Source organism: Penicillium griseofulvum (assembly GCF_001561935.1).
Source record: "Penicillium griseofulvum strain PG3 chromosome Unknown contig_95, whole genome shotgun sequence".
Taxonomy (NCBI): Eukaryota; Fungi; Ascomycota; class Eurotiomycetes; order Eurotiales; family Aspergillaceae; genus Penicillium; species Penicillium griseofulvum.
Genome location: NW_024467454.1, coordinates 750,877 through 773,002, shown reverse-complemented (window position 1 = coordinate 773,002; position 22,126 = coordinate 750,877). Strand labels below are relative to the sequence as shown.

Here is a 22,126-nt window from a genome sequence, read left to right as displayed (position 1 = left end):
ACTGACTGGAGGATGTCCAACAATCAGAACAAAATAAATGTACATGAATCAAAGCTCCAGGGGTACAGTCCAGCAAGTTCAACGTGCAACTTGATGTAGAAGCATAGGGTATATCCTTTCAGTCAAGGTGACAGAAAAGAGAACGACGCGCTACTGCGCGCATTGGGTTTGCAAACACCCACAACGGAGGTTCTTAAACCTAGTTGTGACCGTGACGGTGGTGAAGGTGTCTGCGGGCATGGCCGGCAGCATGCTCCGGTTCCACAGGTTCCGGGACAGTGTCCTTCTTCACGTAGGAAACGGCGGTGGAGGTTTCCATAATAGTGGTAATGGTGGAGGAGACAGTCCGTAGGGGGCCAGTGCTAGTCGAGTAGTTCTCGCCATTTCCATCACAGAGGACGACAACATCACGTTGGAGATAGATGATCTCTTCAGTGATAGGATCGATAATAGTAGATGTGACGGGGGTCGGGGTTGGCGAGGGAGTCGAGGTGGTAGTGAAAGCAGTGGTAGCAGCTTCGGTAGTGCTGGGCCCCTTGAGGTTGTCAAGCCAGGTGTTGGGATCAATCGAAATATCACCAACAGAAATGGTGGGAAGAGTAATCAAATTGGTAGTGGTGGGTGCAGCGTGGTGGCCCTTCATCGAGGCTCGGGCTGGACCCCACTCGACAGGCATACCGCCAGGCAATCCGTCCTCGTGCATGTGGCAGTTTTCGTGCTCGATATCGGATGGAATGGGGAACTGACACTGGCGCTGGTCATCCTCCGACTGAACGGTGAAGACTCCGCACTCCTCAACAACGCCTGACTCGCTTGTGCAGGTTTCAATGGCCTTCTGGAGCACACCATCGTCCCAAGCGTTCATGAAATCACCGTGGTATCCGTATCCAGTGGGATCGCCGTTGGCAAGGGCGAAATATCCATCGACGCCCTTGAAAGCGTAGGTGTCCCAAATAGTCTCGTAGAAGAGTGATACCAGGCGAGTCTCGAAACCCTCGGGGCAGGTACCGTCCATAACAAGAGATGGGTACGCAACGTGGGATTTGTGGTCGTGGGAGTCGGCATCCTTGCCATTCCAGCAAGATGGGAACATCAACTCGAATCGGATTCCATCAGTGCAATGCTCATCGAGGTAGGCCTTATCGGGCATGTGGTGGCGGTGGAGGGAGTCTTCGGGGGCTTTCGCATAGTTCAGGCAGTTGAAACCAAGAGCCTTCTGGCGCAAAGCAGCCTGTGAAGCCTGCTTACCAGTCCACTCGGACTTGGGAGGGTCGGGAACTGGCCAGGTAAAGTTGCGCTGGAAGGGGTCACCTGCCAGCATGCGGAAGTCATCTGGGAAGGCATGAATATCCTCTCCATACAGAAGGTAGTAGCTAGTCGAGCGATGTTAGTGGAGTTCCAGTGCGAGAGCCAAATCAGACTTACGCAAGCATTCCTCCAACCTCGTCAACTACCTGGGCACTTCCATTGGTGTGCATGAAGTACAACGCAGGGGCCCAGTAAGCAGACTTGTCTTCAGTCACTGCGCATGAGGTGCAATCAGAATTGCGCAGCTCTGCCTGGCTGGAGCTCATGCCAAAGCCTAACGATAAGTTAGCACCTCCGTACGAGAAGTTCCAGTCGGGGCAATGCGCGGTTACCTCCAGCTCCATGAACGGCGTGGGCGTGAGATGAGACCTCACCCGGCTCCACAATGGGATCTATACGGGCGAGACCAGATCTTCCACGGCAAGGAAGACGCCAGAAAGCAGTCGCATAGCCTGGGAACAGCGCAAGACAGGCCATCGCAATGGCTGTCAGTTTAATGTCCTGCATGTTGGCGGTTGAGGACAGGCTCGAGTAAAATAACGAATGAATGATCTCAGGGACTTGTAAATGACAGACTCGCCAGCACCGAATCAACCGGTTAGGCGTGAATAAACCGAGTACGAGAGACAGGTGTACTGAGCAATATGTTAGTTGTAAAGTCAAGACATGAAGCACAGGTCCAGCGCAGATTGAAAAAGTCCCCAGCCATGTTAGACCAATCAATCGTCATGCAGACAGTCTTATATCGATGCTCCCTTCCGATACAAGGGTAGAGGAATGACCCCTTGCTCGGGCAAATCACTTCCCCATAGGGATATCGAAGAAACAGGACAACAAAATATGCGACTTACCGATCAAACGCGTTTTCTCCTGACGTCAGTAAATAAAGGTGCTAGAGATATCCCTAAAAGCGCCATATATCAGCCTCAACCCTATTTGGTTCAAAAATAGCCACAAAACAAGCAAAAACAAGCGACTCACTTGAATAGATATAGAAAACGAAAACAATAAATGAGTGACAATAGTAATGAGCGACAGACCCTGAGATAGGGTAAAAGAGTGAAGTACGAGAAAGGGGGAGGAGGAACACACGGGGATCAAGTACTTCCACAGTTGAAAAGGCAAGAAAGGTAGAAAAATGGAGGGCCCTCAATAATGAGGCGCCAATCCCCCTTTAGTGCTTGGAGAGAGGGGCCTGAGTTTAATGAGTTGGCCAATCCCTTGATATTCTGGATATTAGGTAGGCTGGGGATTTACCATTTGAACTATAGTCTAAGCCTCTACATGTATCCCTTTTTACTATTGGTCTGTAATTAAATGAACGATCCGTAGAAATTCTAGGGTAAAAGAGAGAAAGAGAGGGGTCAAATAAAGATTTTATCACTTCCCGTATAAGTCGATATCTGAGACGCTGAAACGAACGGCGCGTTCCTGGTCTAGTGGATTTAGAGCGGGTTAGAATTATCTTGGTGACCCACGTTGAACAGAGTAATTGGTTGAACCCTCGCAAGATGAAACGACCCGTAAATTATATCCCTTCTTGGTACTTATTTGGGGATCATTTTACAATTACCGACATGATTTGGTGGTAATTTGAAACATCTAAACTATCTAAACTATATGAAATAGTATATTGTTGTAGTACATGTTGTATAAGATAGTTGTGTCCTATCGGAGCTAGGGTATATATGCACATGTGGCACATGTGACTTCAATACATAACCTTGGTGTAAGATATTTATTGTTCTCTCTTGAATCCAACACTCCATGTTTTAGATCTTAGATGTGAAGCTTTTTTTAGTATCTAACCTTGAATATAAAATATAAGGCCTAACGCATGCGTAATACGATTGTACGGAGTAGGACTAACAAATCATGTTACAACCCTTGGATTAATGTGTCCACCCGTGATCAGAAAATTGTAATATTCCATCTTCATTATACCTGGAGGAATATATCATATACAGAAGTAGAAATAAAACACATTAAATGTGAAAGAGTCACACCTGCAGCTATCCACTTTCCTAAATGGGCGATATCTTCCGTTACATATCAAGGTTTATCCTAAGAAGGCAATACATTTACAGTACATTGATGTTATACAGGATTACGCCTTCACCTCCTCCAAAGCCTTTCTTGCCCTTGCAACGGACTTCCGTGCACGGGTGTCAGATACCTCCTCGATAGTCTTTCCGCCATTTCGCACAATATCACGAAGAGCAACCTCCGTTTCCAGGAGCGAGGTGCGGCCTTCCTCGCGGACCTCTTCCTCCCAGAAATCACGGGCGATATCCCACCTCTTCTGCTGGCGACGCATAGAGTAAATCAATCCCACAGCGGCAAGGGTACATGACTCATATACCCCGGCCGATGGAATAGCCACATACGTTAGAGCAGAGAGAGCAGAAGTCAGAGTGGTGGTGGACACGCTGAAAAGCACTAGACTCTGGGCGAGGGCTTGGAGAGATGGAACTGTCGAAGTGAGGAGCTTGGTGCGAAGGTCGGGGATCTGGGTGGGCCAGGGAGGCATGGCAGATTCCTTTGCGGAGTCAACGCTTGAAGATGCCTCTTCCAACAGGCCGGCCTGCTGGTACTTGCCCACGGTCCAGATGACCTCCTGCTCCGCCCGTGGAAGGAACTTCCTTTGCAAGATCTCAGATGTAATCATGCTCACATCGTCAACGCGCCAGAAGAGTTTCCACCATGCAAGACCGCGCCAGCGTGGACTGGCCAGTCCTTCATCGAGGGAACTACGGAGTTCAGAGTGAGCACGCTCCGCCCAGCTAGTCACAGCCCGATCCAAGCTGGACCGAGTCTTCTCAGGGGTTACGCCAGTAGTTTGTTCTTGGAGCGCCTTGGCGTCTCTGGCGATCACACTAGCGTCGGCCGCGTCAACAAGGGACTCCACCAGAGGGACCAATGCCGGATTCAATGCATTTCCCGTGGGCGCTTCCGAGGAAGTTGCAAGCCAGTCGATCAGAGGTTGCACACCACTGCCATTCCACCCACGTTCGTAGTCGGAAGCATTGTGGACAGATTCACGGAATTTATCTAGTGCTGTACTGGCGCGATCGACATCTACCACGGACAATCGCTCGTTTGTGGATTGCTGGTCCGCCACTGCAAGTTCAATAGCCCCGCGCACTGAAGAAGCCTCGTTCTTTAGGTCTGCCCGACCTATCATTGTGCTGTACGACAGCAGGCCATCCACTCCACGTCCGCATACAATGGTGCGGTGCACGGGATACCGAACAACATTATGCCGACCGGAGTGCGAGGTCTGGATGGTAACTGTGGGGACAAGGAAGGTGTCGGCGTGGAGCGTAGCGGCGTGGTCGGGCTCAGAGCCTAGGGTGCTGACTAGGATCTCTAAGTTGCCTTTCCTCAGGATGGGCGATGGCACTGATATCGTCGGTAGCAGGTCATTGGGGATGGATTGTGAGATTTCGCCGTATCTGAAGAATAAATCCTTAGAATAAGTACTGGTCATGGAGGGTCAACACTGCAGACAGAAGACTTGTTCATACCTGATCAGCAGTCCTCGGGATGAATCGGCATCGTATGAGTCGAGGATGTCTTCCCAGCCCTCCCGGGGTGTCAATGGGTCGGCAAGTAGTAGTCGAACGAGCTTTCGTGCAGAGGTCGCATCGTTCAATCCAAGAACTAGAATAGAAATCAGTCCCATGTTTGCTTTGAGGAGGAAGAACCAGTGCCGAGGAGAGCTATAGCCTGATTGTATAACAAGAAACTCACCGGCTACTCTAATAAGAGGCGTTTCAGACTCCAATCCCCGCAGTGCAAATTGCAGCCGACTGAGGTTCACCTGTTCCAGGGCGGCATCTTTCACTCCCTCGAGGGCGGCATGTAGCTCCTTGAACCGCGGCGGCACGCTCTTAGCAGTGATAATAGAGGATGTGGAAAATGTTCGGGGAGCCGATTCTATTGTGTTTTGGGCTCTAGTGACTCGTCGAGATGTGTCGGGATCGTCGATGCTGCGACTGGTGTGGGCGCGCGTGGACAAGCTTCGTCGCCAGATCGCGCACGAAGGGCAGTAGAAGACAGCGCTGCTATCCAGTTGACGCGACAGGCTCTTTGTGAGCGCACTGCGCAATCTTGGAGCCATTGGGGCGCAGTGAAGCGAGGTTTGTAGGGCAATTCTCGCAATGGCACTTTGGTGGATGAACGTTGAGCGGAAGTGGATGCGGGAACTGGCCTTGGCGTCCACGGGTTCATCACGAGCTTTGTAAGTACTTGACTTCTCAGAGGATATGTGTAGCTACCAGATGACTTGAAATGAGATTGATCATTCTTTCAAAATTTACAATGAAACTATTTACAATAGTTGCACTTGGCTACGAAACGTGGATGGAAAAGCACACATGTTTAACTGAACAGTCCTATTTGTCGCTAGAGTTGTGGATTCACAGGTTAAATCGCCAGGCGAGGGGTAGGATCAAGCAGATAGATAGGGTATCGTATCGATCGTGGACAAAAGGTGTGTGCGCTGGAGGACAGGAAGGAGAAATGCGTAGATCGTATCATAATATCAACTCGGCCACATAGTTTGATCAGGCATCCTTAGGAGGATCCCTCTGTCGAGAACGGGGACGACCTGAGCCAGCAGACCTGGTGATTTCAGTTAGTATATGTGAAATGGAATGGCGAAATCTTCCAAGTGAACACTTACATGCTGATCCGTCGAGCAACTGTGGCGAGTCCAGCATCGTTGGCAGCCTCTTGTTCAGCTCGCTCCAGGGCCACACGACGACTCTCCTCGCTCTTTGCGATAACTTCTTCTTGGCTCGGAGGCACGTGCTCATTCTGGATATCAACCTTCCGGGCATCCTCGAAGTTGTGAATAGCCTGTTTGATACCTTCCGCACCTAGCATGAGTGTTCCAGCAGGAAGACGACCGCCAGCCGCCGTCTTCAGCTCCGTGACACTCTCGGATTGCTCGCGGAGAACCTGGAACACACGAGAAAGGCGGCCAATAGCAAGAATTTTGTTTTTGATAGCACGTCTCTTAAACTCGGTGGATTCGGGGTCCATTGATGGAGACGAGACTGCATCCTTTTGTTCAGAGGGAGATACAGGCGTTGGTGCTTCGTCCTCCAACTCTTCCTTCGAGCAAGTGTTGAGGATCGCGATGAGCATATCAGTGATCTTCTCTCCAACGAATGGCAAAGACCAAGTGAAAACATCCATGAAGTTGGGTAGCCAATATGGGTGCGGGGTGCAGTTGAACTGGCGGATGTTCATCACATTGTTTTCATATTTGAGGACAGCCGCCTTGTTGTTGTAAACATCCAAGTAGTTTGGCGCGCTGAAAATTGTCATGACACTGGGGAAGCCGGTGGTTCGTGTCTTTCTGTACATGCGATATCCAGCATCCTGAGCCTCATGTGCTCTGATGATGGAGAGCAAATTGTTCTTCTCCAAAAACGCACATGCCGCAGGATAAGAGAAGAAGTACGAGCAACCACGGACACTGTTGTGAATGAAGAAATCGCCTGTCTTTTCTTGACCAAATTCCTCCAGAGGGTCGGCCCAAAGGATGTCGCACATAAGTCCGTGAGTTGGGGGTTCGCGGAAGCGATCAATCTATGTTTGTTAGTTGTCTGCTGATACCATTCCAAGTGCGGACGGGGCATATACATACGGCCTTGATGTCTTCGAGGGTATGCAGCTCGGGGCTGAGACCACCGTGGATGCAGAGGAACTGTTTGTTCATAACTGCCGCCAGCGGCAGCGCACAGAAGGATTCCAGGCATGCTTCGTAGAGCCGTTCACTATATTTGTGCTTGCACTCCAACTTGAAGGTGAAGTAGTCGGTCAAATGGCGACATTCGTGATTACCCCGCAGCAACCAAAGTGAATCGGGATACCAAATCTTCAATGCCCAGAGATAGAGGACGCACTGCGGAGACAAACGATTAGGATAGTTCTTCAAGATTCAAGACTCGGATGACCCACCTCAATACTGAAATAACCACGGTCCACATAGTCGCCCAAAAACAGATATCTCGTCTCGGAAGGGTCACCGCCGACCTCGAACAACTTCATCAAATCGTAGTACTGGCCGTGAACATCGCCACACACTGTAATAGGCGCATCCATTTCGAGCAAATTTGGCTCGGCCTTCAAAACCTGTGTACCGGCATGGATGATCCATAGCGCCTGTTCTTCCGAAAGACGACCCTCACGATAGAGGTGCTGCTTGAGGTACTGTAAATTGGGCTTGGAGGGATCCTCAGGCGACCAAAACATATCATCGGGAGGATAGCTGAGAGCGGGCGCTTGGACCTCTAATATCACCAACCGTTAGCGATCAGATCACCACATATCTTGTGAAAGCGACTGAAACCACATACCTTTGACTACCCTCTCCATTGTTGACACTTGCGTGTTGTCCTCCATCGTGTGCAATGTGAAATCGATCTCTGGGACCGGCTGCTTCTCGGTCACAGCGCGCGCTATAGCCCGATCCATTTTGGCTGAGATTGAAATGTTCGGATATTCTGAGGTCGGAGTAAGGGGGAGGGGGGGAATGGGGAAGACAAGCGCGGAGGTGTGGCGGGGGGGTCAAGTTCAGGGCGGGATAAAGCTCCCACGACTAAGAATAGTATAATATTAACAGAACCCTCAAGCCAAAGTTCTAAAAGGGACTGAATAAACGAAGCCCTTAAGAAAATGATGGGGTGTTGTGTGTTTTTTTGGGCGGGGGGATGTTAAGGGAAAAAGAGAAACAAATTGGATAAGCGGCTGGGCCGTAAGATCGGTGGGTCTCACAACAACTTTGATCGTAACTGTATCTGAAATGTTTTATGTATTTTGTTCATCGGAAGAGTCTCTTGAATGATGAAGAGAGAAGTAGATTTGCAAGTTCAGCCTCATGTTAACGTGACATGATGCCTAAGGCAATTAATCCCCTTTTACCCAATCATCCACATTTCGTATTTTGACATGTACAGTTCCGAACTCAGTATTTACTCTTATGGCATATGATTCAGCTTTTGTCTCAGATTTGATTTTTCATCAATTGCGATTAGCAATACCCCGATTTGCCCTGATTCGAGGTATGCAGGATTATATTATGTATGGGAAGCTCATGGAATCTTATGAAAAGGATATCTATCTTGAGAATGTAGTACCTGGCTATTTGGTACTATTGACAACTTCCAGCCCAGACATGCTGTGGTGGAGGCTAGATCTACTACAGTTCTATGTTGCCCAAAAGACACAAAGCCATTAAGGGTAGTGTTAATTACACAGAAAGGATAGCTTGAAGCACAAAGCAATAAGCTACATTAACTAACTAGTTAACCAGGTAGGCAGCTACTATTTCTTAACACCTCCTTCTTTATGCTTTCTTACTGTTAAGTCCCTATCTCAATATAAACAAACACTAACGTTCTCGTCATATCCATCTATAAGGGTGTTCTATACTAGCATAGGCTGAAGAGTAGCAGCCGTTCGACCTTCTTGGTCAAGATCTCAATTCACACGTGGCAAGGTAGGCCTTTGTTTTGGCCACAGTCGGAAGACGAAGGAGATTTCTTGTACCGACGATGCAACGAGAAAGGTCGTATATAGTTGATATGGCCACCCAAATTGGTACCATTTGTGGAATGGACTCGATGGACTATTCAGTCTGGGGGCACTTCTTTAATATTGAGTACTATGTGAGGCTTTGAAAGGACGGAATTGATAATGCAGCGAGAATAGAGCAATCTCCCTCTGGCTTCGACCTTCAGTGCAATAGTCTATGATAATTGACCGGTTGGCACATGGGCGGCCGATGCTTGCGATCCTGTCGGACGCGGGAACGTCCTGTATAGACAATGTCTCTCCGATGCTGCAAGCCCTTCTTATTACTGAGACTATATTTAGTCCTCAAAGCGCTGGTTCCCGAGCTCCCTGCCCTTTAGGTTTATTTCATCCAGAAACACCGAGGTCACCAAGCCCAGAGCGCTCAGTCCGGTCATCACATAAAATATAACACGGAAACACTGTAGATAGACACCTAATACCTGGTTCAACGTTGACATGGAGATCTGTATCGATCTCAACGAGTCAATGAAGCTCACAGCATTGGATGCATCTGTCAGAGGCGCTAATGCTCCCGTCAGCTGAACTGTAGTATGAGTAATAGTCTTCGAGAAAACGTTGTTGAAGATGGAGGAGGAGATAGTGAGTCCGACAAGACCACCAAACAAGCGAATAGTTTGAAACTGCGCGATAGCTAAACTTGTGTCATTAACATTCTTGACGCTCGCTTGCATAGGAAGAATGTTAAGACGTAGAAGTGCAACACCTTGACCCCATAGAATGGGAAGACCGTAGCACATAGACGCTGATGACTCTACATCAAATAGCGCTAGTAAGCCGGATCCTAGAGTAAGGATGACCCACGCAAGTCGCAGGAGCCACGCATAGCCTCCAAACAACGGTACCATCATCATTGAGACTGCTGCTACTGACACGCTGATAATAGTGGTGGGCAGTAGAGAGACAGCGGAGATTATTGCGCTTTGGAGCTCTACTGATTGGTAGAGCAAGGGCAAGTATTGTAAGACGGAGACTAGCACCATACCATGGAGGAACCCTCCTACTAGAGTGATGTTTCCGGTCTTCGAATGGAAAATGCGATGAGGAATAATGGGATTGGAAGGCTTTGCCTCGTAGAATCCGAGGATGACGAGCACCACAACTCCCAAGAACATTGGAAGGAGAGTCTGCCAAGAGGGCCATGGATATAAGGAGCCCGCCCAACTCAGGGGTATAACAAATATGGAGATTCCGATGATCAGGAGCGCCATGCCAACCCAGTCGAGACGCTTTAAGTTTCCAGCCAGAGTGCTATCGAGCGGGATAGGCCGAAGTTTGAGGAAGAAGATAATCATGGGTGTCCCTATTCCAAGCAATGGCAGGTTGACCCATCCGATCCACCTCCAGGAGGCATACGTAGCGAAAAGCGCCCCAACGATAGGACCCATGATATTACCAACAGCCGATGGAACTGCCATTAAGCCCAAATATTTCGAGCGTTCCTCTAGTGTTGTCATATCCGCGAGAATCACCATCGCTAGAACGTCAATTCCTCCACCACCCAAACCCTGGAGGACCCTCCCCGCAATGATGGTGTTCATATTTTGCGCCATGGCAAAAACGATGGAACCGATGAAGAACAATCCCATTGATACGTAAAGAGGTGGTTTCCGGCCGAACCCGTTGGAGATGCTGGCCCACACTGGCTGCATTACCAAACCACAAAGAGTATAGGCTAAATTTGCCCAGAATGACTCTAAATTGGAAGCCTTCAGGTCACCAGCAATGGTCTAACAATAGGTATAAATATTTGTGTGCCATGCGGATCAGGATGGATGTTAAGGCTCACTGGGAGGGCGATGCCCAGGCATGTTGCATCCAACTGGAATACAAAAAGACTCGCTGCGAGCCCTATGAAGGCGAGCTTGAAGGAAAGCGACTTTTTGCTCGTCGCTTCAGAATTCTCCCGTTCATTTTGCTCTTTAGTGGGGCGTGTGTCTCTGGTCCCAGTCATTATTTTCAAGTCGTCGGGTTTCTCTGAGCTTTGTTCTAATTTTGGTCTGTCTGGAGTGGCAGAGATACCGGCATCTGGGCTGGTGGCTTCGGGAGGGACCATGGTGCTTCCCGGCCACATTGACTCCGATGCGACGAAAATGCGCGAAGAGGCCGGAGGTTTGCCTGATCAGTTGCTCGGGAAGAGGTAACGGGGGGAAAGATATAGTCAGGACTCTCAAACTAGAGCCATTGGAATTTCTTTCGCGTGCCGGGATATTGATTCTTCCGGCTGGTGCCTAGGTATGGAGTGACTACCCGCCGTACGCGAGGGTCCTTGTAAGGGGCCGGCCCCAGGGGGACCGAGGGCTGAAGGGTCGGGGGCGGGACCTCAGGAGATGATATATTTTGGCTGGACCCTAATCAAGGCAATGGCAATATATGCCTTAGAAGAAGTTGGAGAGGTAATTTGGCAAGATCAGGGCTGGTAGACGCTCTGCTGTGTTTGCTGTATTCTTTCTATTTTGATGTTATTATGGATTCAAGGTCACAAGAATAGTCGGCTGCATAAGCGGCTCTGCGATGTCTTTCAGTAGTCTTCTCAATATAATTCTGTCCTGTCAGTATTATAGGTTGACGACAAAAAAAGGCTTAAACTGTGAAATAGACTTGTCCAAGTATAACCTTTGATTTCTGGATACCAAATGTCATTCAACTACTTCAAGTTTTGTGCCAGTTTAGAAGTAAATAACGCATTATACTTCAGGTCCTCTTCATTCGTTCTTAAGATTAGAACCCCATTGAAGTACCCCATTGAATTTCACTCAAGCCTTAACAACGTCAAATCCCGCTTCCCAATTATCTAGAGCCTGCCGGATCTCGCTGGCATAAGCGGGGATACCACCAGCGTAACTCACTGGCTCATGAACCTTGCCAGGGATGCTGCCACCCATGTACGTCGACTGTGTCGTGGGGAAGAGGGTCCGGTTATTGAGCTCAACAATATGATCTTTCCACTTATCAGCAGCCTCAATCTTAGGATTGATGTACTTGACGTTATTGGCCTCGATCTTGGCAATGGCGTCGGAAATCCACCGACCCTGCACCGCGACTGACGTCGGACCATTACTCAGGAGCGTCGGGCCATGTAGACCATAGATGTGGAACATGTTGGGGTAGCCGCTGACGGTGGTACCGAGGTAGGTCTTTGCGCCCGGAATCCATTCCTTCTCGAGCTCAGCGCCGTCAATGCTCTTTAGGCCGAGCTGAGTCATGGCACCGGTAACAACATCCTGTGAGTATCAGCGCAGGCTCTCTTGCTAGTGTATAAACATGACTTACAAATCCAGTCGCGACAGCAACAACATCAAGTTCGTGGTGAGTTCCATCTTCAAGAGTAATACCGGTCTCGGTAAATTCCTTAATCGGGTTGTTCTTGATGTTAACCAGGTGCACCGATTCCCGATTGAATTGCTCGTAGTAGGAATGTTCAAGACATGGCCGCTTGACGCCGAAAAAATGCGGCATCTCCCGCGGCGCAAGTAACTCCCTTGTTTTAGGGTCACCGATACGAGCACGGGTCTTCTTCGCCCAGAAATCGTATGACTCCTTGTTGGCCTTGGGATTGATCAAGTTATCCTTGTACCCAGCAACCCAGTAGCGGAAGCCACCTTCTTTCCAGAGCCTCTCGTACAAAGCCTCGCGCTCTTCGGGTGTATCGTCAAAGGTGCTCCGCTCGCACCAGTCATACATGAATCCGGCAAAGCTGGTCTCGCGATACCGAAACAGCTCTGGGTAGTAGGGCTTGATATTCTCTTGCTCTTCAATAGTAAGGTCTCGCTTGCGCATGGGTAAGGCGAGGTTGGGAGTTCGTTGAAAGACCTTGAGGTCTCCGGCCTCGGGGCCCCAAGCCTGGGTGATTTGCACACCCGAAGCACCGGTACCGATGATAGCACAACGCTTGTCTTTCACTTCGATTTCTTCCTCGGGCCAGAAGGATGAGTGGTGTACGACACCTTTGAATTTATCCAAGCCGGGCCACGAAGGAATATAGCGCTTGGCGGACTAGTCGGTTCATTAGCACGGTTTTCGTCTTTTAAGTGATGGCTCTATTTACTTACAAAGCCTGTTCCGAGGACAAGGTACTTCGCCTTGGTCGTGCGACCATCTGCAGTTTCAATGTTCCATCTCCCGTTGTTCGTATCAAACTGGGCTGCGACCACAACGGTGTTGAAAGCGCAGTCCTTCTTGATACCAACTACTTTATCGACATGATCGAAGTAATCACGTAGGTCTTTGTAGTCCGGGTAGTTGTTGGGCCAGTTCCATGTATTGTATACCTCGGGCCAAGAGAATGCATACTCGGGGACTTCGGAATCCACACCGGCGCCTGGGTAGCAGTTCCATCGCCAGGTGCCACCCAGGTCGTTACCAGCCTCGAAAATCACTGTCTTGAGGCCGCGATCGCGAAGTGTCTTGAGCATAAAGACACCAGCTATCCCGTTAGCCAGCGAATCAAACCTGGAATGCGAACTTACCAAAACCAGCACCGACAACCAAAGCATCGACCTCGAGATTTTCAGCATATGGCCCAGTCTTACTGGCATGGACTACGGAGTAGTCGGTGATCTCAGTGCTATACTTCTTCGGTCTGAAGACTGTCTCTTCTATACTACCCATTTCGATCAACGATTGAAATATGATCAAGTGTTGCAGTTGTAACGAAATAGGAAGATTGACTGTTGGAATGTAAAACTTTCTTTCCCGGGTACCTTCTCCCCCTTTTTATAGATGGCTTCGTTCATGTCTCACAGCTGAAGTTAGCTTGAGCAGTCGCAATCAACTGTATTCTATTACCGAGGCCTCATGATACAGGTAACCGCAGGGTTCCCCTCATTCATGCAGCATTTTGGGCCATCACCGAAACGTGGCTTGACCTGAAAAATCCATTCGGGTCAATAGACTATAATTTAGAGTCTGGCCTTTGGGGCCCTCCCGACGTCATCTATCTTGTTCATATGTGAATTTCAAGCTGTCCTTTTTCCATGCAAAAGAGCGTGAATAATAGTCTAATCCAAAATGGAAGCTCCAAACTGCAATTGTGATAGCCCCCAAACGCTGTAGACACGTCACATTAGGTTTATGCGTACCTGTGCATATTCGATCTCATCACATAGCGTGCATATCTAGGGCTATGATTGGACTATTATACGGAGCCGAGATCTTCCAAACTGCCCCCGCACCTTCCGCTGTCTGTTGTTCCGCAAAGTATAAGTTTCATATTTACAAGAAGGGTATTACTCCATATCAAAGGAGAAGCTTTCTTCCGCTTACTGTTAAATAGGTTTGGATTCTCCCATGGTGGTAGATCTGTCCTTTTGTCAATACATGATACATTTCCACTTTTCTATTCAACCAAGATGTCTCTAACTACGGAAGTGCATTCCCAACTCTGCGATCTCGTAGACAAAGCCTGCGAAGACCAACAGTCTGGAATCCCCGGGGCCACGGTCGTGGTCGTTGGCAAAGATGGCAACGAACTATTCGCCCACTCTGCGGGTAAGCGAGGTGCTGGATCCGAAGAGCCCATGACCTTGGACACCATCTTCTGGATTGCATCTTGCACTAAGATGCTGACTGGTGTTGCCTGCATGCAACTGGTTGAACAAGGTATTCTCAAGCTGGATGATGGAGAGCAGACAGAAGGTCTTTGTCCTGAATTGAAGAGTCTCGAGGTTTTGCAGCCAGATGGTACTCTTAAGAAGAAGAAGAATGCAATTACTCTGCGTATGCTATTGACCCATACTGCTGGATTCGGCTATACCTTTTTCAATGAAAGACTGAGACAGTGGTCGCACCCGGTTGGCGTGGATGAGTTCTCTGGGAGAATTGAAGATATGAAGGTGCCTCTGCTATTCCAGCCCGGTGAAGGCTGGGAATATGGCGTAAGTATCATATATCCAGAATTATGAAACTTATCGTTAATAAGTATAGGTTGGTGTTGACTGGGCAGGAATCGCACTGGAACGCGCAACAGGCCTGACGCTCAACGATTACCTACAAAAAAACATATTTGTGCCTCTTGGAATCAAGGAAATGTCCATGATACCGAACCAAGACATGCGCAGAAGGCTGGCATATATGAATAATCGAAAGCCAGATGGCACCCTAAACCCCCGAGACCATCTTCTTCGGGCGCCTCTGGTTGTTGACCTGGAGAATGACGCCGAAGTCGCCAGAGTGTTCAACAGCGGCGGCGGGGGTATATTTGCCAAGCCACAGGAGTATTGTAGTGAGTCACGAGTAGCTCCGAGGTTCTATCAAGATTCAATAAACTGACTTGTCTCCGCAGAGGTCCTCGCTATGTTGTTAAATGACGGAATATGCCCTAAAACGGGCAGCAAGTTGCTTCGCAAGGAGACTGTCGACGAAATGTTCTCTAACCAGATCCCTCAGTTCCCCAACTACAGCCGTCAAAGCATCCCAGCTGCAAAGCCGGACCTGACCAATCCTATTCCTGAGCTGTATCCAGTTCATGGGAACCCACCACAGGGTTGGGGCTTGACTTTTATGCTGAGCAATGGTGGTCCGACAGGACGATCAAACAGCGCAGCGCACTGGGCTGGACTGCCGAATTTGTGGTGGTGGGCGGATAGGGAGAAGGGCGTTGCGGGGATTGTTTGTACACAGATTTTACCGTTTGGGGATGCTCAGGTGATTGGGCTATGGGCAACAGTTGAGGCTGTGATAAACAAAGCTCTTCAGTGAATCTCTGAGATGCCTTGATGCCTTTTTTTGTCAAGCTCCTAGCTAGAATCCGTAGAGAATACTTCTTTGTCTGTCATCTATTGTGGTTCCCGTGTATTGAGTGTATAAGCAGGTTCTGTAAAAATGATGCCAGTGACCTTCCATCGGGCTAAGGGAGATCTGGGGAATGGAGGAATCTATGCGGGGTCAGGAACTCAAAAAAGCCCTAAAGGTCAAAGATCTGTACGGAGTTCCCCGCTTTGACGTATCTCATTATATATCGGGGGAAAAGAGGATAAAGCAAACAGTCAGCATGATCCAGAAACGAGTCACAGTGCACAGGGATCCAGATCCAGGCGTCAGGATAGCTCTTGTGATCAGAGTCGGTACAATGCCTACCTAGGCCGGAGATGCCGGATTTTCACCACGCTGTCAATGACACGCTCTTGACCAAGCCATGGACGAGAAGTTTGATCAGGGCGTTTACCAAAGCTTGTATGGTCTTTCTAGGTAAACAGATAAGCCCTTTCACTATGCTGGGACTACAATAGGGCATAGTAGCCATGATTTCGAGTGAAATATGGAGCTGGTCGAGGATTGTATGAAGGGGCTGTGGCTACTGGGAACAAAGTCCGATATGGCACGAGAGATTTCGGGGACACTTTCTCTTGTGTTAGGAGAATTGCGGAAGGGGTGCTATATAATTATATAGTTTCCAGAACTCTCTATGGTGACAATTTAGAGGAATCCTGGCCCGGATGTTATACTTAAAAAACTTCATTTCACAAAGCCTTTTCCCGCCTTTCTTTTTACCGTCGACCTGTAAAACTAACACATCTAAAAAAATGATATCTGAGACTACTGAATAGACCGAAAAGATATAAGGTTATTCGGCTATTCTTAGAAAAGTGGATCGGTTCCATATCGGCCAATTTCAAGTTAGCCGTAGCTTGCTTTTGAGTCACAAAAATATAAAAGTATAGATAAACAATCAACTATTTTATTCTCCCTAATACAACTACATACATGCCGAGTCAAGTCCAATGGCATCCAACTATACCTACTCCTTCTTTCGGGTCTCGAAGACAGATGGAGTCGCAGCCTCCGCTCAGAAATATCGAGACCTCCGCCTAAAAGCATTGAAGACTTCACCGAATTCTTTCTCATCTACTTATGATATCGAATCGGCTTTTACCGAAGCCGACTGGATAGATCGTCTCACACTTCCCGATCGAGAACTCTTCATTTGTGCCGCGACACCACTTAGCCATGATCCGTCATCCCCTGATGATGTCCAGTGGATCGGCCAAGTCACTCTGCGAGGGCCTTCATCCAGGGCTGATTTCGAGTTACCCGTGGAAGCTGGCCAGCCACCCCAGAAATCCGACGAAGAGGAAGAGCGATGGCAGATGCTAAGCTTGTTTACGCTTGCGGAGTATCGCGGCCATGGACTCGGAAGCAGCCTTTGCCGGGAGGCTATCAATTATCTTCGATCGTACCGGTCATTTCCTCGCCAAATTCAAGTGCGCCTCATCGTCAAGGCGGGGAACCATGTTACGGTGGAATTGTACCGGCGTCTTGGGTTTATCCACGCTGGAAAGGCGACTCTTGTTGAAGCTCTCATTGCGAATGGAGATGAGGATCTTGTTCCCGAAGATCGAACTTCGGAGAAGTACTCTGAGAGACAGGGGCTGATTATGATATCTCGTATATCACGCTCGTGAGTTTTTCATAGCAAAATAGATAATAGATATCAGACTTGAATCAACCATTTTCGCAAGTCAGGCTACAATTCGCTAAGTTAGATTCATATGCTACTAAGATAGGAAGTCCTGTGTCTGCTGCTGTTAGGCAAACAAAGGCTGCATTTTGTGGCAATAATAAATAGGCAGCGAGCGTAGCAATTACCTAACTTGGCATCAAACTGCACCTAGCCACAGGTGAGTTTGCACAGCTGCCGGTTGCCGCCAGCTGTAATGTAGTTGACGTCTAGCCAAAAGGGTCATTTTCATGAAGCCGAAACCAACCATTCTTGACATTTTTACTATCTCGCCAACATGGCCACCCTCGACATGCTCAAGTCGGCTCTTAGGCGACAAGCCACCATGCAAGAGTCATCCCCGAAACAGTCACTGTCAGACAGCCAGTACAGCGATGGCTTGGACATCTTGCTACAGGGAACAGGTTGGATGACGTACCAAGGCTTTATTATCCCTCAACTTTCTGAGCTGCTACGCTCTCTCTCCAACTCACATATGCGTATCTCAGTGCTAGAAATCGGACCCGGCTCCAAGAGCGTGTTTGGATATCTGCCCGCTCATACGAGACGGAGGATCAGGAAATATTGTGCGTTCGAGCGTAATGAACTGCTCGCTACAAGGTTGGAGGACTGGTTTCGCTCAACACCAGAGACGGAGGCCCCGCTGCCCTGTCTGGAAAGCCCGCCAAATATCCATCGAATGGCTTTCGATCTGGACAGCAAAATAAAGAGTGACACTGGTACTAGGACGCGTGAGAGCGAGGAAAAGTTCGACGTCATCCTATTCTGTCACAGCATGTATGGCATGAAGCCTAAAGTCGCGTTTATTAAACGAGCGCTAGAGCTTGTTGAGCGGTCCGCAGGAATCGTGGTGGTTTTCCATCGCGACAAGACTCTACACCTTGACGGGTTAGTGTGTCATCGAAGGGCTTCTTTCCCTACCGGGGTCGTTAGGGTGAGAAATGAGGACGAAGTGCTAGACTCTTTTGCTCCTTTCATCGCGGGGTTTGTCATGCAGGACGTGGAGGTGGATAAGGCTCTCCGAGTCGAATGGTGTGAAATATGTCGCGTTTTGGGCCGTCGGGAGGACGCCCACCCAGACCATCTCACATTTGAATCGCCCAACATAATGGTGGCCTTCACCCAACATGCGACCAGTTTGCCGGAGCTGATGGCGCAGGTGCCATTGTTGGAGGGGGACAAAACAGCCAAGAATTGGGAGGCTCGCCTTCACCATCCCGCCTTGGTTGTTAGGCCTGCAGAGATCACACACGTTCAGCAGTGCGTTCAATAGACTCTGAAGCACGGAGTCAGCCTGGTCGTTGTTGGCGGGGGTCATAGCGGCCACTGTCAACTTTCAAACGTCGTCTCGATCGACATGAGCGCCTTTGACAAAGTACACATTCTTAAAGCCGGGGATTGTGGACGAGAGTCTGGTCACGATGATGTTCCCTTGGTCATCGCCGAGGCCGGCTGTAAGACGGGTGATATTATCCGCAAGACCATGGATGCGGGCATGACCGTGCCCTTAGGGGCTCGCCCAAGTGTAGGCGCCGGGCTATGGCTACAAGGCGGCATTGGACACCTAGCTAGGATGTATGGGCTCGGGTGCGACGCTATCGTCGGTGCCGTGATAGTCAGTGTCCACTCTAGCCAGACTTATTACATCGGCCATGTGCCAATCCAACATCGACCTACCGATGCCGTGCGCCCGGAAAACGAAAAAGAGCTTTTATGGGCAATAAAGGGCGCTAGCACCAACTTTGGCATCGTACTCAGTGTCACTTTCAAGGCTTATGCGGCTCCGACCTTCTGGACTCGAAACTGGTTTATCCCGTTGAGTGACGGCCTTGAGATACGGCATATGCTTAGCGACTTTGATAGCCTAACCACTGGGAAGCTCCCCCAGAACTGTTCTGCAGATGGGTATTTGTACTGGAACACCGGGAAACTGCATCTTGGCGTGACCATACTCGAAGCCTGCACGACTGGGTCAAGGACTTTGGGGCCTGAAAATACTGATCGGGCTCTGGACAGCGTCGATTTGTTCGAAGCTGAGTTGTATATGACCGAAATGCGCAGCGCGCATGCCAAGATCAAGACCTCCTCGTTCAAGCGCTGTTTATTCTTGAAATGCGTCGGAGGATTGAACGTCGCTGGGATCTTGGAGGCAGCCATGAAGACTCGTCCCTCGCCACTCTTATATCTCCATCTGGTGCAAGGTGGCGGGGCTGTTAGCGACGTGGCAGCCGATGAAACTGCTTTTGGTTGTCGAGATTGGGACTTTGACTGCGTGGTAACTGGTGTCTGGCCCCGCGACTAAGACGGGACCGAATTGGCCCGATATGCCGTGCAGTGGGTGTACAACGTCGCTCGCGACTTACTGCCGGTGAGTAGCGGAGTTTACGGCGCAGACCTAGGGCCGGATTTTCGAGACGCCACGCTAGCTGTCAAAGCTTTTGGATCCAACCTAGCACGACTGTCTCACCTCAAGCATAGGGTAGACCCGCACAATGTGCTAGCTTATGCCTGCCCACTCCCGAAAGAGACGCGGAGACCGAAACTTATTATCCTAGTCACAGGAGCGAGCGGTGCCGGAAAGGACTATTGCGCCGGTATATGGGTCTCCGCCCTCCTCAACTGTACCCATAAATTCCTTACAGTACGCATAGCTAGCATTAGCTCTGCGACCAAGCGGGAATACGCGGCGGCTACTGGTGCAGACCTGAACCGCCTACTTCAGGACCGTGCCTACAAAGAGGAGCATCGGCCAGCTTTGACGGCATTCTTCCTGGACCAGGTGCACTATCGACCTCGGCTACCAGAGGATCATTTTTTAAATGTGGTAGACAGCGCCGGGGACGCGGATGTGTTGCTGATCACGGGGATGAGAGACGAAGCACCAGTCCCAGCCTACTCGCATTTAGTGCCAGACAGCAGAGTACTTGATGTTCGTGTTGAAGCTAGCAAAGAGACGCGGCGTGCTCGCCGGAGGTGTCACTCAGGTGACGGTGATATGCCAACGGTCAAGCCCTTGGACTACCGTCCCAGTCTCGTCTTCAACAATGACGCGAGCGGAAACGAGGAAGCGAAAAGATTTGCCGATGACTACCTGCTTCCCTTCTTCGATGAAAGCCTTCTCCGACTAGCCAACATGGTGCGTCCGGCACCCGATTTTCCACGCCTGGGTGTTGAGTTTCGTCATGTGCTCAACATCTCCCAGCAGCCGGGTGGCCTGGACTTATGTGCCTCTCTGCTGCAGACTCACTTCAGCGGTGACTGGACCAAAATCGGAGCGATCGCATGTTGTGAGACTGGCAGCTTTATCTTTGCGTCGGCGTTAGCCTTGAGGGTCGGTGTACCCTTGGCACTGATTCGCGAAGCTGGGAAACTGCCCCCACCTACTGTGTCTGTCCTCAAACATACATCACACATATCCAATTCAAATGAGAAGAAAATCGAGATAGAACGGGGTTTGATCCCCAAAGGCACATCGGTAGTAGTGGTGGACGACGTGCTTGCCACGGGAAAGACACTTTGCGCGGTGTTACAGCTTTTAGGTGAAGTTGAAATTGCTGACGCCAGCGTCATGGTCGTCGGCGAGTTCCCTGCTCATCATGGTCGGGAACTGTTGCGCCAGCATGGGTTTGGCGTTAATATCCAAAGCCTTTTAGTCTTTGATGGTGCCTAAAGGGGGGCACGTTGGAATCCTCAAGTCAAAGACTGTGATCAAATTTGTAGTGTTAATATGGTTTTTGCTACCCTTACCAATTTTATCTACAACTCACTACTAGAAAGAAAAGACGAATATTTACAGGTTGGCATAATTTGTATATTATCATTAGAGATCATTGTAATAGCGTACAATATGTGAAGTTGTGCTTTATGGCTCTCCCAGTGGTCACGCCCATCTCCGTTGCTCCGCTACTCCGCTACTCCGCACTTGATCAGCCTCATCTTCGACTCAACCATGTACGACTCATATCGTTAGTATTTCTATCCTCGTATATGTCTAAGTAACTAACAATTTTTTAGGTCCACACCCTCTCCTCGCCCAGGTCCCACTGACCGTCTCACCCTTCATCAACCTCCCTACCTCCGTCACATTACCCTACACATACAAATCCGTTCCTTCATCTCTACCCCCCTCAGTGACAGTCGATCCAAACAGCCCTGATAGTAAGGCCCGATATGTCATATCCCCAAGCGGTGAGCACGCAGCTCACCCTGACGATGTCCTCGCCGCGTGCAATTCCCTCGAACAACATTTGAATAAGGCCCGCAGCGACGCGGACCAAGCGATCAGCGCTTGGAAAGAGTCAATCAAACAACGCGAGTTAGCCGAAAAGAGACGTCTGGCTCCTGGGTGGCTTGATCGCGAGGAGAAGCTCCTTCAACCTAGCCGAACCAGCAGTTCTCCTGATGCACGGGACGATGCCCATGCAAGCCTATTGGATAGTTCTTCCCCTGAACAGGGCTCTTCGCAGTTGCCGACTATGGTGCCGCATAACGATGGAGAGGAGTTGGATAGAGCATTCGGTGGTCTAGGTTTAAAACAATGAAGGATGGTCTTGCAAGGGGGTTAATCCCCCATTGCTCTTTTAATCACAGGAGTGCTTGAGATTTTCAATTTCTCAATGTAGCACGATCAATCTCTGGAATAAGGTCTCTAAACGATACGCTATATTTCGGGCGGACTTTCCAGCACCGGCCTCTTCTGGGGCCTTGTCAAAGCAGTTTAATACTCCCTGAAGTCTGGGAGATTTCGCTTTG

At 49.4% G+C, this 22,126-nt stretch overlaps 8 protein-coding genes across 8 annotated transcripts; 4 read left to right on the top strand and 4 right to left on the bottom strand.

Annotated features, from left to right (window-relative positions):
* Positions 1 to 199: 199 nt before the first annotated feature.
* On the bottom strand, positions 200 to 1,815 carry PGRI_058090 (DUF1996 domain-containing protein; the record flags this gene model as incomplete). Its single annotated transcript, XM_040793522.1, has 3 exons — positions 200 to 1,373; positions 1,426 to 1,582; positions 1,641 to 1,815. The coding sequence occupies 3 exons, from the start codon at positions 1,813 to 1,815 to the stop codon at positions 200 to 202; spliced, it is 1,506 nt and encodes a 501-aa protein (XP_040648377.1).
* A 1,600-nt stretch (positions 1,816 to 3,415) lies between these two features.
* Positions 3,416 to 7,797, bottom strand: PGRI_058080 (serine/threonine-protein phosphatase 2B catalytic subunit; the record flags this gene model as incomplete). Its single annotated transcript, XM_040793521.1, has 7 exons — positions 3,416 to 4,763; positions 4,836 to 4,971; positions 5,062 to 5,558; positions 5,996 to 6,909; positions 6,968 to 7,225; positions 7,282 to 7,613; positions 7,680 to 7,797. The coding sequence occupies 7 exons, from the start codon at positions 7,795 to 7,797 to the stop codon at positions 3,416 to 3,418; spliced, it is 3,603 nt and encodes a 1,200-aa protein (XP_040648376.1).
* Positions 7,798 to 9,194: 1,397 nt separating this feature from the next.
* Positions 9,195 to 10,990, bottom strand: PGRI_058070 (MFS-type transporter sphD; the record flags this gene model as incomplete). Its single annotated transcript, XM_040793520.1, has 2 exons — positions 9,195 to 10,646; positions 10,706 to 10,990. 2 exons carry the CDS (start codon positions 10,988 to 10,990, stop codon positions 9,195 to 9,197), a joined length of 1,737 nt encoding a protein of 578 aa, XP_040648375.1.
* Positions 10,991 to 11,672: 682 nt separating this feature from the next.
* PGRI_058060 (flavin-containing monooxygenase) lies at positions 11,673 to 13,527 on the bottom strand (the record flags this gene model as incomplete). The annotated part of the gene is made up of 4 exons (XM_040793519.1): positions 11,673 to 12,140; positions 12,190 to 12,912; positions 12,969 to 13,342; positions 13,386 to 13,527. 4 exons carry the CDS (start codon positions 13,525 to 13,527, stop codon positions 11,673 to 11,675), a joined length of 1,707 nt encoding a protein of 568 aa, XP_040648374.1.
* A 740-nt stretch (positions 13,528 to 14,267) lies between these two features.
* Positions 14,268 to 15,615, top strand: PGRI_058050 (serine hydrolase domain-containing protein; the record flags this gene model as incomplete). Its single annotated transcript, XM_040793518.1, has 3 exons — positions 14,268 to 14,792; positions 14,842 to 15,139; positions 15,200 to 15,615. 3 exons carry the CDS (start codon positions 14,268 to 14,270, stop codon positions 15,613 to 15,615), a joined length of 1,239 nt encoding a protein of 412 aa, XP_040648373.1.
* Positions 15,616 to 16,637: 1,022 nt separating this feature from the next.
* On the top strand, positions 16,638 to 17,318 carry PGRI_058040 (GNAT family N-acetyltransferase; the record flags this gene model as incomplete). Its single annotated transcript, XM_040793517.1, has 1 exon — positions 16,638 to 17,318. One exon carries the CDS (start codon positions 16,638 to 16,640, stop codon positions 17,316 to 17,318), a length of 681 nt encoding a protein of 226 aa, XP_040648372.1.
* Positions 17,319 to 17,651: 333 nt separating this feature from the next.
* Positions 17,652 to 21,044, top strand: PGRI_058030 (FAD-binding, type 2; the record flags this gene model as incomplete). The annotated part of the gene is made up of 4 exons (XM_040793516.1): positions 17,652 to 18,262; positions 18,308 to 18,634; positions 18,695 to 19,649; positions 19,710 to 21,044. 4 exons carry the CDS (start codon positions 17,652 to 17,654, stop codon positions 21,042 to 21,044), a joined length of 3,228 nt encoding a protein of 1,075 aa, XP_040648371.1.
* Positions 21,045 to 21,323: 279 nt separating this feature from the next.
* Positions 21,324 to 21,915, top strand: PGRI_058020 (uncharacterized protein; the record flags this gene model as incomplete). Its single annotated transcript, XM_040793515.1, has 2 exons — positions 21,324 to 21,339; positions 21,389 to 21,915. 2 exons carry the CDS (start codon positions 21,324 to 21,326, stop codon positions 21,913 to 21,915), a joined length of 543 nt encoding a protein of 180 aa, XP_040648370.1.
* Positions 21,916 to 22,126: the final 211 nt, after the last annotated feature.